General features: G+C 36.1%; 1 protein-coding gene across 1 annotated transcript; it reads left to right on the top strand.

Moving 5' to 3' along the window:
• The first annotated feature begins 3,861 nt into the window (after positions 1-3,861).
• LOC136067125 (secreted RxLR effector protein 161-like) lies at positions 3,862-16,662 on the top strand. The gene is made up of 2 exons (XM_065772475.1): positions 3,862-4,466; positions 16,482-16,662. Exons 1-2 carry the CDS (start codon positions 3,862-3,864, stop codon positions 16,660-16,662), a joined length of 786 nt encoding a protein of 261 aa, XP_065628547.1.
• The last annotated feature ends 952 nt before the right edge of the window (positions 16,663-17,614 follow it).

The following is a 17,614-nucleotide window of genomic DNA, read 5'->3' as shown; positions in this document are numbered from 1 at the left end:
TTTTTTTTTTTTTTTTTTTTCCTTTTTTGCTCTATTAGTATGCAAATGTGCTCCGTCTGTTTCACAATTATTAAAAAAAAAAAAAAAGGGGGTTCCACAATCAATTTATTTCCTAAATTCATGACACGTGAATGGCGTTTTCTTCTTAGATTTAAAGGACTGTTACAATTTACTATTGTTGATGCGGCTCTTTATTGGTGGTATATATATTTTTTAAGAAATATTTAGTGATATGGAATTTATTTGATGTTGTAAATTGTTCAATTCCATTATTATTTCTTAGTGAAATATGGTATTATATATATATATATATTTACACAACGTTAAATATTATATTTAACACAACAAAGCAATAATTATTTCTTAGTGAAATAATGAGATGCCTATATGAATTGTTCTCATGAGTTTAAATTGTGGTAGTATGTTTGGCTTAATAGTTAATTGATAAAATTGGTGAATTGTTTTTAATACATATTTTTTGTAAATATGAAATATAGAATAGTGGGAGTATGGTTGAGTTGCGTTATCACCCATACATAATTTTGTACAAATCGATTAAAATTAAGCTTAGTAATAAACACTAGTGGCGCAAAAGATGATTAAGAAGCTTAGCGAATTTTCGATCTTGTGACGTGTGTTAATTATCTAAGTTTATTTTAAATCGAACGTCAAAATTTTTGAAATGTGTGTAATGTCCCATTTGTGAAATTTTGTAGTGAAATGGCTTCCAAAGGTATAGTTGCTGATCTCAATAAAGGAAAGAAACTAGATGGTGAAAATTACAATATTTGGCACCGTAAAATCCAGTATGTGCTAAATGAGCAAGAAGTCCTAGAGACTCTAACTCATTCGTTGAGTAAACCCGATGAGGGAAGCACTGAGCAACACTAATGTAATCTCACTACTTATGAAAGTTGGCGTAAGAAGGATTTATGTGCGCGCTTTACAATGTTGAGTAGCATGCATAATGACTTGATTGGTGAATTTGAGCAGTATACAACTGCACAAGACTCGTGGAAAGCTCTAAAGCTAAGATATGGAGGGAAATCAGCCACTAGACTGTGTGGCTTAACAATGAAATTTGATTCATGTAAGATGTGCTTTGAACATACAATGAAGAAGCATCTTAGGGCGATGTTCTCCATGATTCGAGAGCTCAAATCAGCTGGAAACAATCTTACTTATGAACAACAAGTCCAAGCAGTGATTCGTTCACTACCAAGTTCATGGGAGACGATGTGTCAAAACTTGACACATAATGAGAACATCAAAACATTTGATGATGTGGCTCGTCACTTGGAACTTGAAGCTGAGCGCCTTAAAGCAGCTAAGTCGATTAGTTCTATGCACATGCCTGAGACTAGCTCGCATAAGGCATCTGGGCCTAAACACAAGTAACCTGATTACGCTCCTGGACAAGAGAGACCTAATGGGCCACCGCCTAAGAAGGCTAAGTTTGTCAAGCGCAATACTAGAGGAAAGCGCGCAAAGAAGGACAAGTCTAAGTTGACTTGTTATTATTGCAGAAAGAAAGGACATTTTGCTCGTGAATGCACTGAGCCAAGAAAGGTAACACCTAATCCTACATCTCACCATGTTTTTGTAACTAGTCATGTCCTTGTTGCTAATTCTGCTCCTATGTGGACTATAGACTCAGCGACAACAGAACATGTAGCGAAAGATAGAGTGGGATATATGAAGTACTGACGGATTCCTGTTGGGTGTAGAGACATCAAGGTGGGAAACGGAGTTAGTGTAGAGGTACTTGGAATTGGTACCTACAGCTAGAATTGCGAGGTGGGCGCACTTTGTTGCTCCATGACGTGTTGTATGCTCTAGAGATCCGAAGGAATTTACTTTCCGTAGTTACTTTGTTAAGACTTGGTTTCCGGTTTATTTTTTAGAATAATTATGTTTTATTGCATTTGGGAACAGTTTATTATGGCCGTGGTTTTATTTCAAATGGTTTTTTAATTTTGGATATTGAATATTATAATAATGATAGTTCAGTTTTTTTGCCTTCATCTGATAATGCTTCTGATAATTCAATTATATGGCATGCTAGGCTTGGTCATATAGGGCAAGAGAGGATGACTAGGTTAGCTAGAGAAGGCCCTATGGGCAATCTCGCTAAGGTCACCTTGTCCACATGTGAACATTGTCTTGTGGGAAAGTCAAAAAGAAAACCATTTGGAAAAGGCATAAGGGCATCTTTTCTGTTGCAACTAATCCACTTTGACATATGTGGTCCAATGAATGTGAGGGCAAGGCATGGAGGTTTCTACTTCATCACATTTATAGATGACTTTACATGTTATGGTCATGTCTATTTGATTTCTCATAAGTCTGAGGCTTTAGATTACTTTAGATGATACATGAGATTGGTTGAGAATCAATTAGACAAGAGCATTAAGGCTCTCAGAACTGATCGTGGGCGTGAGTATCTATTTGAGCAATTTAAGGAGCTCTGTGATGAAAAGGGAATTGTAAGGCAGTTAACAATGCCTTATACACTGTAACAAAATGGTGTGGCGGAAAGGAGAAATCGAACACTGCTAGAGATGGTTAGGTCAATAATGGCGCAAGCTAACCTACCGATTTCGTACTGGAGGGATGCACTTCTGACTGCAACCTATATACTTAACCTAGTGCCCTCTAAATCAGTATCTTCCACTCTTTATGAACTATGAACCGGTAAGAAACCTAACTTGAATAACTTGCGGCCATGGGGTTCAACAAGTTATGTTCACAGTACTTCTCATAAATATGGGAAGTTAGGGCCTAGAGGAAAGAAGTGTATCTTTATAAGATACTCTGAGCATTCTGAAGACTATGTGTTGATAGGTGAACACCCAGATGGAAGTGTGACTAAATTGGAGTCACGTGATGTTGATTTCATTGAAAGTGAATTCCCTAACATAGGTGAGGTTGAAAAGAACTTGACTCTTTATGAAATGATGGATCAAGAGGTAAGCACCCCAAGTAGACTAGTAGAGGACAAGGAAGAAATTCCTAAAACTCCTAGAGACAGTGGGAGCGACTCACAACCTAGTGGGACCACACTACTAGAAGCTGATCCATAACAACCTCAGCTACGTAGAAGCAACTGTGGAAATGTTCCTTGTCGTCATTTTGAGATTGAGGGGGAAGCTTTCATGATTGCTTCATAGGATGATGATGAGCTAAAAACTGTGCAAGAGGCTCTCTCATCTTCTATTAGTGATGAGTGGATGAAAGTAATGAATGATGAAATAGAGTCTATGAGGACTAATCAGGTCTGGGATCCGGTAGACCTACCGTCAAGGCATAAAGCAATTAGGAACAAATGGGTTCTTAAAATCAAACGCAAGGCGGATGGGTCAATAGAAAGGTATAAAGCTCGATTAGTGGCAAAAGGATACACTCAAAAGGAGGGTGTTGACTATGAGGAAACCTTTTCTCCGGTTGTGAGGTTTGCCTATGTTCGACTCATTCTGGCCATTGTTGCAAACTTGAATTTGGAATTATACCAAATGGATGTTAAGACAGCTTTTCTCAATGGAGAACTAGATGAAGAAATCTATATGGATCAACCTATTGGCTTTGTGACCAAAGGTCAAGAGCACAAAGTGTGCAAACTTAAGCGATCCATATATAGTTTAAAGCAATCATCTAGACAATGGTATCTGATATTTCATCAAGTTGTTCTATCGAATGGGTTTATGATGATCGAAGAAGATCACTGTATCTATGTAAAACGATCCAAGGGAAGTTTTATTATTTTGTCATTGTATGTCGATGACATATTATTGGCCGGTAATGACATGGAGATGATTATCGCCACAAAAAGGGTGGTTGTCCTCTAACTTTGAGATGGAGGACATGGGTGAGGCAGATTATATTTTAGGGGTTAAAATCCTTAGGGATCGCTTAAAGAAACTTTTAGGTTTATCACAACAAACCTACATTAAGAAAGTTCTTGACTGCTTCCAAATTCATAATTGCAAACCCATAGATACTCCAGTTGCCAAAAATGAGAGCCTAAGCCTTGATATGTGTCCTAAGACTCAAGATGAAAAAGAAAAGATGGCTCGTGTTCCTTATGCTAATGCAGTTGGAAGCTTAATGTATGCAATGATGTATACTCGACTTGATATATGTTATGCTGTTGGATTAGTCAGCAGATTTCAATCCAATCCAGGACTTGCTCATTGGAAAGCTGCCAAGAGGATATTAAGGTATCTAAAAGGGACAGCAGACTACGTCCTTTGTTATCACGGTTCAGATTTGCGTATGATTGACTATAGTGATGCTAATTGGGGTAGTGACCTAGATGAACGTAAATCTACATCTGGATATGCTTTCTTGCTAAATAATGGCGCCATCACTTGGAGTAGCAAGAAACAACCCTGTATATCATTATCAACTATAGAAGCAGAGTATGTAGCATGTTCAGCAGCTGTTCAGGAAGCAGTTTGGTTGAGGAGGTTTTTTTAGAATCTTGAGGTTGTCAAGGATGCCTCAGATCCCGTTACGGTACATTGTGATAGCATGGCAGCACTTGCTTATGCTAAAGATTCTAAGTATCATGGTAGAACCAAACACATTGATATATGATATCAATACATTTGAGACATGGTTGCTCATAATGAAGTGGTTCTAAAACACATTTCTACAAGCCTCATGATTGCTAATCCTCTTACAAAGCCTATAGGAAGGGATGTCTTTCAGGCTCATGTTAGGAGTTTAGGGCTACGTGGAATATGATGATATGTTGTTTTTAGTTACCATTTATTGTACTCTTTTGGGACATTTTGTTTTAAATGCATATGATGTTATTCAGTTAATAATATGTATGTTTACACACACATATATTATATGATGAGTTATGTGGTATGAAAGGTATGTCGGTTGGGTTAGGTCGGCTCACTCACACAAGCGATCGCCTCTGGCACTTGAGTAGTGAGCAGAGATGAGACATTGTGTCATTTAATGCTTATGTAGCATATATAGATGATAGACACAAACAGATGTTGCCTTAGTTGGAACTAAGATGAGGTCTATAATATATTTATCTTAAATAGACCGTACATGGATAGCCCATAATCCATGTAGCCTGTGGTTAGCTAGATGCGAGACCTTATTTGATGCCTGAGGTGGCAAGCGAATAAAGGACTCGAGTTAGGCGCTTAAGTAGCGACTAGACTAAGGTTTGTACGGTGTATTAAGTTAAGACATATGCTCTTACTTAAGAGAACTCTACCGTAGCATGTATTTTATACTACATGTGCTTGCTTAACCAAAAGCGAAGGTGAAAGAATAAATCCTTGCTTCTTCGCCGTGTGAGTCCCATAGATCTTTCATTAAGATCCTACTTATGCCCTTGTTACTTTTGACTATGTCATGAAGCTGAGGTTTTGATTTCTACTACTTTGGCATGTTACCTATGGCCATGTTGGATTCGGTCTAAAGGGACATTGCTGAGAAAGCGATTGGACCAAAGTTAAAGGACATGAGTGCAAAGGGAAGACTATTTGTGTAACACATCCTTATATTTGTGCTCACTGTCGACAGGTTATAGTGCTTATGGTAGCGAAATAATCGTGAGTGTATTTAGATAGTTATGATGGATCAAGCATAAGTGTGAGTATCAAACTCAAGAGGGGTTAGAGATGCTTGATTCGATGTGTTAATATATGTCTAGGGCATAATGAGACACTTTAGGGATGTTGCTATGCTGGTCTTGGTATAAGATTTAGTATAGTGCTCCCAAATATGTTTTTTTTTAGTGTGCTTAGTGGTCGCACAACCTATTTGCCAGTATGAACGCATTGAGAAACACATTGAGAGATGGATAATAGGGCCATGCCCACAGTGGATGAGTGGGAGATGTTAGAAACTGAAAGAATATAGATAGACACCCAATGTGAGCATATCCCTCTATTTGCCTCAGATTGTAACATCTAGGAGTTATGGAGTAATGATATTAGACCGTTACACTACCCCACTAAGTCTACTATCCCACTCAATATTAATGGTGTGGTGTGTATATAAACTCCAAGAATGGTATCCATTACACAATGAACGAATTCTACATTTCTCATAGTGTTTAAGGAGTGTTGTGAGGCTCTTAGGTTGTGGGTTATGTTTGCATCACTCTAGTAGTGTGCAACACCGTCAGAGAAACGTTTTTTGGTTTACAGATCATACAAACTGAAATTTAGAACATGTTTGAATAGCTGGTCTGTGTAGAGGCTGGCTCTAGATAGCGTAGAACAACCTCAAAGTTCTTGGGTGATCGTCGGTTTAGGCCAAGAGAGGTATGCCGAAAAAAAAATCGATTATTTAAATTCCGCTACAAAGTCTATTTCTTACATGAACAGAAACTGGGCGCACACAATTGGTTGTATGGAAGTGATCAAATCCAACTTTGACCTCATTGAGTGCTCTCTATCACTAAAGAGAATTGGATCTCTTTTCCACTCTCGTTTATGAAGTTGTGGTGATATTATTCTTAAGGTTAAACATAAAAATACTTTTCAGTGATTTGTAGGATAAGGGTAAAGAGATTAGATGATGGTTAGTTAGCAGATATGCTTCTCTCTGTGATTTGCATTGAAGGAGAGGAATAGGCAGACATTTAACTAGTTAGGGTCTTGTTCCTATATCGATGGATATCATTCTTAGATCTCTATTTTTATGCATGGATTTTGTGAAGGGTGTTATTGGTATTTCTTTCCCAAGTGATTAGGATCAACTTCTTTCTGGTTTTTTAGAGGTGATTATATTTTATGACAAATAAAGTAGTGATGTTGGAGTGTTGTTCTCAACTTGGTGATTAACATATATTATAAGATGGAAATTATCCTTTATTTTCTATTTAGTTCCTGACACGGTCAACACTATCCTTTTCAAGAATTAAGTACAAGTCAATACAAGTCCAACCAGGCAACCACTCTAAATAATCTCTAACCGAAACTATAAAAATCATTACACTTCATGCCAAAAGATGATAAATTGTGGGCTACTTTGTAAGGATATGAAATAGAAAAGGCTAAAACACTCTTTTACTTATAGCTTATCTTTTTCTCTTTGAAGTTTGTTTCTTTTCCCTGCCCACTACACACACCTCACTGTTCAGAGTGAATGTAGCACCAACTTTTTTGGTTAGAAAAGACTGAACATTACAATGAAGTAGGACCAAATAATTTAATTTTTTAAGTTAGAAAAGATTGAGTATTTTAGTAAATTAAGACCAAATAATATAAGAAATTTGAGAGTCAATTCTCACATATATTGAAAATCAATTAGTGTCCTAACTTAATGATAACCATTATGAAATGAACGCAATAATTTTAAAATATTATTCTATCTAAAAAAAGCATTTTTTTTTTTTTTTTGATGATTAGAAAATATTGATCATTTCATTTCAGCAGGACCAAATATTTTTAAGACTGAAGGGATAAGAGGGAAGAGAAGGAAAATTGAAGGGATGAGAGGATATTCAGGAATTGAACCATGCCCCAGCATCCACATATATGGAATAATACAATAAAAGAACCTAAAAGCTTAATAGCCACAATCTCACATAATTCCAAAACCTTGAACCTCGTAGCTCTAATTATTAATCTATAGCTACTATACATTTGGTTGTGTGGCTACTTAAGACCTCATTGATTGATTCTATAGGTCCACTTTAATGTCTTTTTGTGTTTCAGTTCTTTAAAAAACTAGTAAAGCTCTTTTTTTGTCTTTCATCGCTAGAACCTAGTTACTTGTCTCTGCTAGTTACAGCCCTACCTAGAGCTAGAGTATTGAAACAAACCATGTGTCAAGCAGTGCAAAATTGTGTGGTAAAGCATGTCCAGAGAGACTTGTAAGAGATGGCTCCATAGGTTACAAGACAAAAAGAAGATATCTAAGCTTGAAATATACTAGGCTTAAATATATTATTTGTCCCTATAGTTTAAAATGATTGCTTTTGTTGCCTTAGACTATAAGATCAAACTAAAAACTGACGTATTATCATTTTATGATATCAAATGGGATCACTTTATGTTTGTTATGTACTAAAACTGATCACTTTAAGTTTTTTAGGGACTCAAAAATAATCAGTTTAAGTTTGTTAATGACTAAAACCACTTGTGTATGAGAGTTTTAAGACCAACTAAATTTTTTATTTTTTATTTTTATTTTTTATTTTACCATCAAGCACATAAGTACTTCAAGAACTAATCTTTGATGGAAGAGCTCAACAGAAAAATACCTTAGATATGAGAGAGAAGTAGAAAACCACTTCTTTCAAAGCTAGCTCGTCCAATTCAATAAGCTCTTTGTACCCCTCCCTGCAGTGCCATTGTCACCAGAAGTTTGATAAACAAAACATGAAACACACGTCAAACACAGTACATCATCATAAGCATCTCTCTCTAATCTCTATTCTACTTTCTCCCTCAATATTTTTTTGTTTTTCTTACCAGCCTACTCTCTCATTCAATAATGATCATATATATAGATAGATAGATAGATAAATAGTTTAATAAAAGAATGAATTTCACCCACCAACTAACACAACTAGTGTCACATCTCTCACTATATGTCTCTCTAGCTACTTATACAAATACAACCTCACCAATGTAGAAACTGACCGGTAATTGAAATGGGCAGAAGGGTTTAGTTAAAAATTCAATGCCAAATGTTTAAAAAACAAGTGGAAATGTGTGACGGAAGGCCGTCCCTCCACAAACTGAACTGCTGAGTTCATTATCATATTTAAACATTGGTAGCCTAGTACACGACAAATCCACTGTTCCCTATCACCCTCACACAAACACTCATCACTAGCTCATTCTCTTGGTGACTCCGGGAATTTTCATTCCAAGATTTCAGATATTCCCTATGGTCACTTTGTACTGGTGAAAAATTCCATTGTGATTTCAGATAATCACAACGTAATTCCCTGTCCAAAAATATTCTATCATATAAATAGTATATATTATGTGATATTGTGATTTTGAGCACAACACACAAGGATCTTGAGGATCTGTGGATTGGCTGTGGCGAGGCGAGCAATGGTTTTGGATTTTTTTTAGCGGATATAGCAAACCTACGATGAGTTTTGTTTTTTTACTCTGTTTTTAGCAGTTAAAACTGTTGGGAGGTAGAATTTTCGTCGGAGTCTCCTTCATTCCCTTTGTAATGGCCATGCATGAAGTCATTACGTATATACCAAAAAAAAAAAAAAAAAAAAAAAACTTGGTCAATATAAAAGTAATTATATATATATAGTTTGACTTTTGAAAAAAAAAAAAAAAAAAGAAGAAGAAGAAGATTGGAACTTTTTTTATTTATTTATTTAAGTAAATGACTTTTATAGACCATGAATATTATGAGAATTAATTTAAAAACTGGTCATATGTTACAAAACAATATATGTTGTGATGATTGGGTTTATAATTTTTTATGAAATATGTCGTGATTTGGGGTAGCCTACTTTGAGGATATTTAATTAAATTGGGGTTATGGTATTATTATTATTGTTATTATTATTATTTTTTCAATAGTAAGAGGATATGGTATTATTTTACAAAAAATGTTAACAAGTACCGCACCAGCGGTGCTTGTGAAGGTTGTATTAAGGTGGGTCACATTTAATAAAAAAATTAAATAAATAAAAGAAAATGACATAAAACTATTTATAGAAGTTATTTTTTCTCTTTATAAAGTTGACCCACACTAGAAAAAAAAGAAAAAGAAAAAAAAAAAGACATAAAGCTGCAAAAAAAAAAAAAAAACAAAAAACTATACCAAAAAAAAAAAAAAAAAAAAAAACCAAAAAGTCACTGTTAACAGGCACCTTATGGTGATGGTTACCACGACCCTTATTTGAAGGGGAAAATGAAGAGTTGAGAATTGGAAAAAGGCAAAATTAATGGTGAGTTGGATTTAATGAGTTATATATTAATATTGTTTAAAAAATGCAGGAAAAAAAAAGGTGATATAGTTGATGATATAGCTCAACTGGAGTGTAGCAACAATAAATATTACGCTTCAGCTTTTAGATATAACTAGTCGCTAACCCGTGCGATGCACGGGAAAACTATTGAATGCAAGATTTTTTTTATTATAAAATTATTGTATATTTTTCTATTGAATATGCCCCTGATACACCAACTTTGATATCTAATGATAAGTTTATAAATTAACTTGGTTCATCCCCCACCCCTACCCCACAACTGAAACAGACTAAAAATTGTCAATGTACCAACACCTTGTTGAGTCTCAACGCCAAAATCAACTAATATAGCAAAAGCCACTAATACATCAATAACTGTAGTAAAATCTATAACTCTAGTAAAACCTTATCATTCACTCAATAGCCTAACCAACAACATTAAAATCTGCCTATTTTCTTCTCCATACCGAACCCACAATAGGATATTGACCCAAAACACTTGCTGCAAAATGTCTTAAAACTAAAGAACAAAATTACCATAATAGCATATAAAGTTACATATAGAAGTATTCAAGACATACATTTGGCTTACGATTCAGCTTTTAAATTTTTAAGGATACCTTAAGACAATTACACTTACTTACATAGGAAAATAACGAAATTCTCTAAATCTTATATCCAAGAGATGCATAGACATATGCCATGTGAAAAATAAAATGAATAGTATCAAATTATGAATTTCAATGATCTAATTCAAAAGAATTCATGATAAAACTAAAGAACACTTTTTTTTTTTTTTGCGAAATACCTATTCCTAACACCAGAAGATGCATAGACAGATTGCCATGTGAAACATAAAATGATTTGTATCAAACTGTTAATTTTAATGATCTAGTTCATAAGACTTATGCCAATAGACCTCATTCTGCATAAAGCAGAAATCCACTTTCCAGGTAAAAAATTTCATCAATAAAAGTTATGAAACAGAGATACACAAATTAATTAAGCAGCTTAGTCACCCATGGGCCATTATATAGTTTATGCCACTTCATCTAATCTATTATCCCAACACATGTACACCAGTTGATCTATAGGTGCTGATATAGAGAGAATCACAAATTTCAAGCACCTAAAAAATTTGAGAATAATGTAATATACAAATTAGAAACCTATTTTGACAAACAACCAAGACAATTAAAAATTAACAACATACAGACACACTTTTTTTTTTTTTTTTTTTGCTTCATGTGAGGTTTATGCTTAATTAAATCTCACTTATCAAAAAAATAATATATTTTTTTTGATCTTGCCATTTTCCGAATGGCATCATCAATTGGAAACAACTGGAGCTTCAGTTTCATAGGAGTATATTGTTCTTCACAAAAAGATTTTGCCAAAAAAAAAAAATGGAATCGAAATTATGTTGGGGTTTATGTGATTTGCGACTTCTTGACCAAAACAATATGGGTCATACTATAGTATTTCCAACTACCATAGTGACTTGTTTTGTGGAAGGTACTTATCATTGCACCAAGCCCGACTTCTAAATCCTACCCTTGTGTTCAATTATAAACTACATCTAGTACTAATTGGCTTTTATGTTTTGAATTATATGCAAAACTAAATCAATTAAGCTCCAGAAATAAATAAATAAATTCTAATATAAAGTTAAAAATTTTATAAAACAAACATGAATTCTAATATCAAACTCCAAATTAATTATATAACATGCAATGAAGAAACCTATAAAAGAAAAAGAAAAAAGAAACTATAGTAGCTAAATATACAAGTAAAACAATAATTAAAAGACATTGACATGCCAAAATTAATATCTAAAATTAAAGAAACATACCTTGCTCAGAAGCTTTTTTATTTCGATAAGATCAAACTTGGCTTAGAAAACCTTGAATTAAAAGAACAAAATTTAAATAGATTAGTAAACCAAAGGGGGCCATATAAAGAAAACAGGTAAGAGGGAAAATCCTAAAATTAAAGTAAAAACATCACTAACCATTTTAAAAACTCCAAGCGACGAAGAATGGCAACCTCCCAAATCAACAACATCTTTGCCAAAGAATGCATACTATGACACATCAAAAAATGTACATTCTGCATCACAAAAGAACTCAAGTAAAAAAACCTATCAATTCTCCAAACCTACAATGTAAAACAATAACCTCCAAATATAAAAAAGACATTTAATGAAATTAATTTTTCCCAATGAGAAAAATAAACACACAGCCTTGCATGCTTATATGCATATAAGGCAGGACAATAGCTATCATAACTTCACTCTCAAGCCATATCCGTATCAATTTTCGTGGGCCTCTCTCTCTCTCTCTCTCTCAATTAATCAATTATATATCTGTCAAAGACCCAAACTCTCAGACCCATAATAAAGATTCAATTTTGAATCTGTGTTTGTCTTCCTTATAATCTCAGAAACTGAGTTGTGTGTTCAAAACCGAGCAGCAAACCATTACTACCAATCCATATAACAAAATGCAATAAGGGAAACAAAAAACATCAAGCAAAAGAATGGAGCACAAAAAGAACTGAGATTTAGAGATACCTCAACCGAAGTAGCCACGTTCTGTCAGTTTTTATACACTATGAGGAGAGGAAGACAAGAAGGAAGGAACTCAGATAGGCAGCCGTTACTACGAAATCGTAGAACAGGAAGGTGGGGAGATTTCAACGGTTTCAAATGCTATTAGATTCTCTTGGCCTTCACGATTTCAAACTCTTTGATTTCCTTCATGGTTTCAAACTCTCTGTTTTGAGCAGCTAGCCAGTACGATGTTGTATTTTTCAAACTCTTTGTGTTCTCACGCAAAACCCTTCAGGTTCCACGTTATATTTTTCAAACTTTCTGTTTCAAAATGCAAAACCTTTAGGGTTCCACCTTCCACGGTTTCTAACTTTTTGTTTTTCCTTTAAGCTAAAAAGGCCTTGGGTTGGGCTTGACAGTGGAAGTAAATAGATAAAAAGTGGGCTGAGATTTATTATAGGGCTGGGATTTATTATGCAGAGTTACTACTATTCTGAAATTTGTAAAAACTATTTTTAAATTGTAAGACAAATTAAAAGGAAAAAAAAAAGATTGGAATGACATGGCCGTTGACGTGGCGCAATGTGATCGCAGCAACATTAAACGCTACGCTTCAGCTTTTAGTAATATATAGATATATAGATATAGACTAGTTTGTAACCTCATGCATATGTATGAATATATTTAAAAGATATATATATTAAGATACATGGTATGATTTTTACATATATAATTTAAATATTATTGATAGTCATTTTTATATATATTTTTTTAACTCTTTAAAAAATCTTGTAAAAATATTATTAGGTAGAAAATATAAATTGTTCATTTTAAATTTAATTTTTTTTTCTATTCATTAATTCTAGACTCTTTAGTTTTTATATGTAATAACTCACTAGGATTGATATTTATGATGTGATTCTATATTTGACTCCAAAATTAAGAAATAAAAATTTTCTAAAAATAAATAATTTAGGACACATGGTGCAAAATTGGACTTCAATTGTAGAATCTAGTTGAATTTTCTCTAAATTTTACCTATTAATATATATATATATATATATATTAATAAACGAATAGAACATAGACATTATTGATGGTCCTCTTCAAGAGCTCTTGGTTTTTTTTCTTTTTTTTGTGGAGAGAGTTTAACCTATGTCATCCGATTGAACTCTAGATCTCTTATGCAACCATAAAAAACTTTACCAATTGAGCTAATTAAAACTCATATAAAAGCTCTTGGTCTTTGGTTGTTCTTTTGCCGAAAATATATTTTATATATGTTGATGATGTCGAAAATCGGCAATAAACCACACAATCCTCACGTACTCTAGACAAAACCTGCACAACAAAGAAGAAGAAAAAACCCTACAGAGAGCATCGGTGTGGTACTGACCAAAGACCCTCTGAAAATTAAGTTAGAGAACTTTCACAACTCTAGAGTATCAGAGTTGGGGTAAATTATGCGTACCTTATTTTTTAACGGTTTGGGGTTTTTATAATAGTGTAGAATCGACTTCTATTTCTTGGACAAGAAGATGTTTCCTTATGGGGAAGATCCTAATAAATGTACGTATTTTGCGGGATTCTTCCCATATAGGGATTCTATTGACCAGGGCCAACCGTAGGGTGAAAGATATTTCCATTTAGGATTCCTTGGACTTTACTTAAGCCATGTGGGTGCCACGTGGCCTTAATATCCGTCGGCCTTGTGCCCGTGTACCTAGAATCCATCCATCATGGAGGATCATCCGTCCACTATGGGAGACCATCCACCATGTGATCTCTCCTCAATCTGTCATCTTGTTTTTGATCATTCATTAACTCAGTACTGTCACCTATGGCAGGTTTGTTTTGAATGGATCCGTCAACCTTAACTTTTATCCTTTTCAATTGCCCCCTCACTCTATGGGTCCATCGCCTTATCTTACGGATGGACCCGTGGAGTGATAGTCTGGCTCATCCATTGGGAAACACAATCTGGTTGACAAGCTATTCTAGAGCCATTAATGCAGTAAGGACACGTGGCATGTTTTTAGTGGTTACTTACTCGGATCAAAGCGTCCCTTCATCTCCCGTGCCGTTCCCTCTATATATATGTTGCTTCTTCATTTCAGTTTTTACTTTTCGCAATGACTTTCTTGTCAGAGTGCTACCATCCTCTTTATCATGCCGTCAATCCATCTATTTGGTGCGACCGTCCTCTATGTCTTCTCCATTGCCTTCTTTGCATCGTTCAATCTGTAAGTGTCTTGCACTTTATGCTAAATTCTCTCTTTTTTTTTGCCATTTATTTAAATATTGCATGCCCATCGTCTGCGTAGACCTGTAGGGCTCAGGGTTTTACCCGTCACGTGTAGGTGATAGATGTTTAGTGAGGCGTCGAGTGAACAATCGTGTATCCGCAAAGGGGCGGACTACAATGAGGTGTTTCTATTAGGTTAGGATGACCCCGACGCCTCTAATGATGATAGTGATCCGTCTGCCAAATCACCTTCCATAGAGGATAAGGACTTGGATGTGGACAGGTCGAAGGGAGATTTAAATGATGATGATTTAGACATTGGTGAACCCCCCATTCAGTCCATCATAGGTCCTAATGGTTTTAAAGAGTTCATTATGCTCGGTTGTGGACGATAAATGATTTCAACTCTTCCATCAAAGAACAACACTTCAACATGCTTAGGGAGAAATACCAGATTCCCGTCTGCATCCCAATGCGTCTACCCTTTAAGCGTGAAAAGTGTTACTACAAGGGAGCTGAAGACGTTTGAGTGTATAAGTGGATTCTGAAAGTGGGACTTAGATTCCCATTAAGCGCTCTTCACCGTCATCTTCTCCAGTATCTTGGATTGGTCGTCACCAAATCTCTCTAAACACTTGGAGAGTCTTCCTACGTGCGGAAGTTTTGTATGGGGTGATGTCCAACAAGGCACATAGGATGACGGTAAAAGACTTCTTCCATTGCTACCATCCATTCGAGATTACCCAATCAAGAGGCATGTACAATTTCGTGCCAAAGAGTCCGTTGCTTAGGCTAGTATGCGACACCCCTGATTCAAACAAAAACTGGAAAAGTCGTTACTTTTTCATCCAAGGGGACGACTAGATGTGTCACCCTAGTGACCAGGAGTATATGTTTGTGGACAAAACTTGGGGTTTAATGCCCTCATCGGGTATATGTTCGTCTATCTTAGGTTTTTATTTCCTATTGTTTATTTTGTTCAATATTCTAACCGTCTCTTATTGCAGCTTGGGATTGTCTAGAAGTTACCCTTGAGGAGTAAAGCTTCTTGGAAAAGATCTTCATGACTACCAAGTTGTCGGAGAGGCCGTGGACTAAGCCGGTTACCTTGGACACCTTCTAGTGGTACTATGACAGTCCTAAACCAACTGAGGCTGCCCGTCGCTACGACAGACAAGTGCGCAAACGTAAGTCCGTTGCCCAATACTTGCTTTTCTTTTTAGCTTTTTAGTAGCTTATCTAACTCCTTTTATCTATCCATCTTTATTCAGAAATGAAAGACAGCAAGAGAAGGGCCTTTATCAAGTAGCAAGCTACTACTAAGAAAAAGCTAGAGGGGAGCTTACCTCTTAAGACAGGTCAGGCTAACCCGTCCACCAAAAGGAAGCCATCTGAAAAGGTGGACCATCCACCCAAGAAGCCCAAGGTGGTGATGGGGTCAATTGTTGGTGAGACCCCTGCCACTAGCAAGTTGCCCCCAAGTCTAGTTTAGGGAGAGGGAAAGGCCTGATGAAGGGTCTTGATCCTGTCACAGAGAAATGCCCCGTCCTCCTCCGTGAAGACTTAGGGTATGCGCTAAAACAATTGTTGTCCATCATCAAGGAAGACTACTATGAAGACTTGGGCAATCGTGTTACTAGGGCCATGGGGGATACAGGCCTATTTAGTTTAGCATAGGTATGCTCATTCGTCACCTTTTTTCTATTCTGTCCTATTGTTGTCATTATAACCTTCATCTTTGATTCTTGCAGGGGGGTCATTGTGACAAAGGGTCTTATGGACCGTTATGCATCCCACGAGATGGTGATTAACCGTCTGAGAGAGAAGGTGGAGGCAAGGGAAATGGAGTTGCGAGAACTAATGGCTTGGAAGGAGGTCCAAGTTAACAAGCTTGACCTGACAAGGAAGCTTTTGGAGGGGTCGGAGGTGTAAGTTGAGACGCTAAAGAAGATTCTCGAAGACAAGGAGTGAGAGATCTCAGAGGCAACGAGTCACCTCCGTCAGGCTAAGGAGGATGCGATACGGGAGTATTGTGACTTCAACGCCCTTTTAAAGGAGCTTGGTGGCTCTTTTGCTGATGGTTTTGACAATTGCTTCTGTCAGGTCAAGGCCTCTTTCTCGGACCTGGACCTTTCCCACATCTCCATTGATGCCCAGGCCTAGACTCCAGCCCAACCCATCTACTCCAAAGGAACCGACGAGCTTTTTGCCAATGAAACCAACCTTAACCCTCAAGGTGATGGGGATGCTGCCCCTGTTGACCAAGAAAAATCCATTAAGGATGGTACCCATCAACTTGCAGAGGACCAGACGGTTGAGAAGAATAATGAACCTCCCACCAGCCAGCAGTAGTTTATTTATTTATTTATTATTTATATCATTAGTTCTTGAGAAAATGATATATATTCCTTCTGTCATCCATTGTTTCTGGGTTTCTTTGGATGTAAACATTTGCCTTTCATAGGCTCTTTTAACTATTGTTTCTTGTTTTGTTTATTGCTAGAATATACTTTGCATATATCTATTTGTTAATTTTGATGTATCCGTCCTTTATTAATTGACCCGTTTACTTGTGGACCTGATACTGGATTCGTCCACTCTAGGATTTCATGCCATCCTACGGGATTAATCACTCCCTTAGTTGGACTTGATATTTTTAGCTCAACTTCTGGGATGAGCCCGTCCATTATTGGACCCGTCCACCTTTGGACTTAAAGCTCTTCCTAAATTGGATTCACCAATCTTGAATCACCCCCTTGGGGTGAACCCATCCACATAGGGACCTATTAATTATCAACTCACCCCTTGGCATAAACCCGTCCACTTATGAACTTAATAATTTTCAGCTCATCCTTTGGGATGAACCTGTCCACCTTTGGACTTA

Source organism: Quercus suber, unplaced genomic scaffold (assembly GCF_002906115.3).
Source record: "Quercus suber isolate HL8 unplaced genomic scaffold, Cork oak 2.0 scaffold_59, whole genome shotgun sequence".
Taxonomy (NCBI): domain Eukaryota; kingdom Viridiplantae; phylum Streptophyta; class Magnoliopsida; order Fagales; family Fagaceae; genus Quercus; species Quercus suber.
The sequence above is the reverse complement of the archived record's forward strand: the minus strand, read 5'-3'. Positions and strand labels throughout refer to the sequence as shown.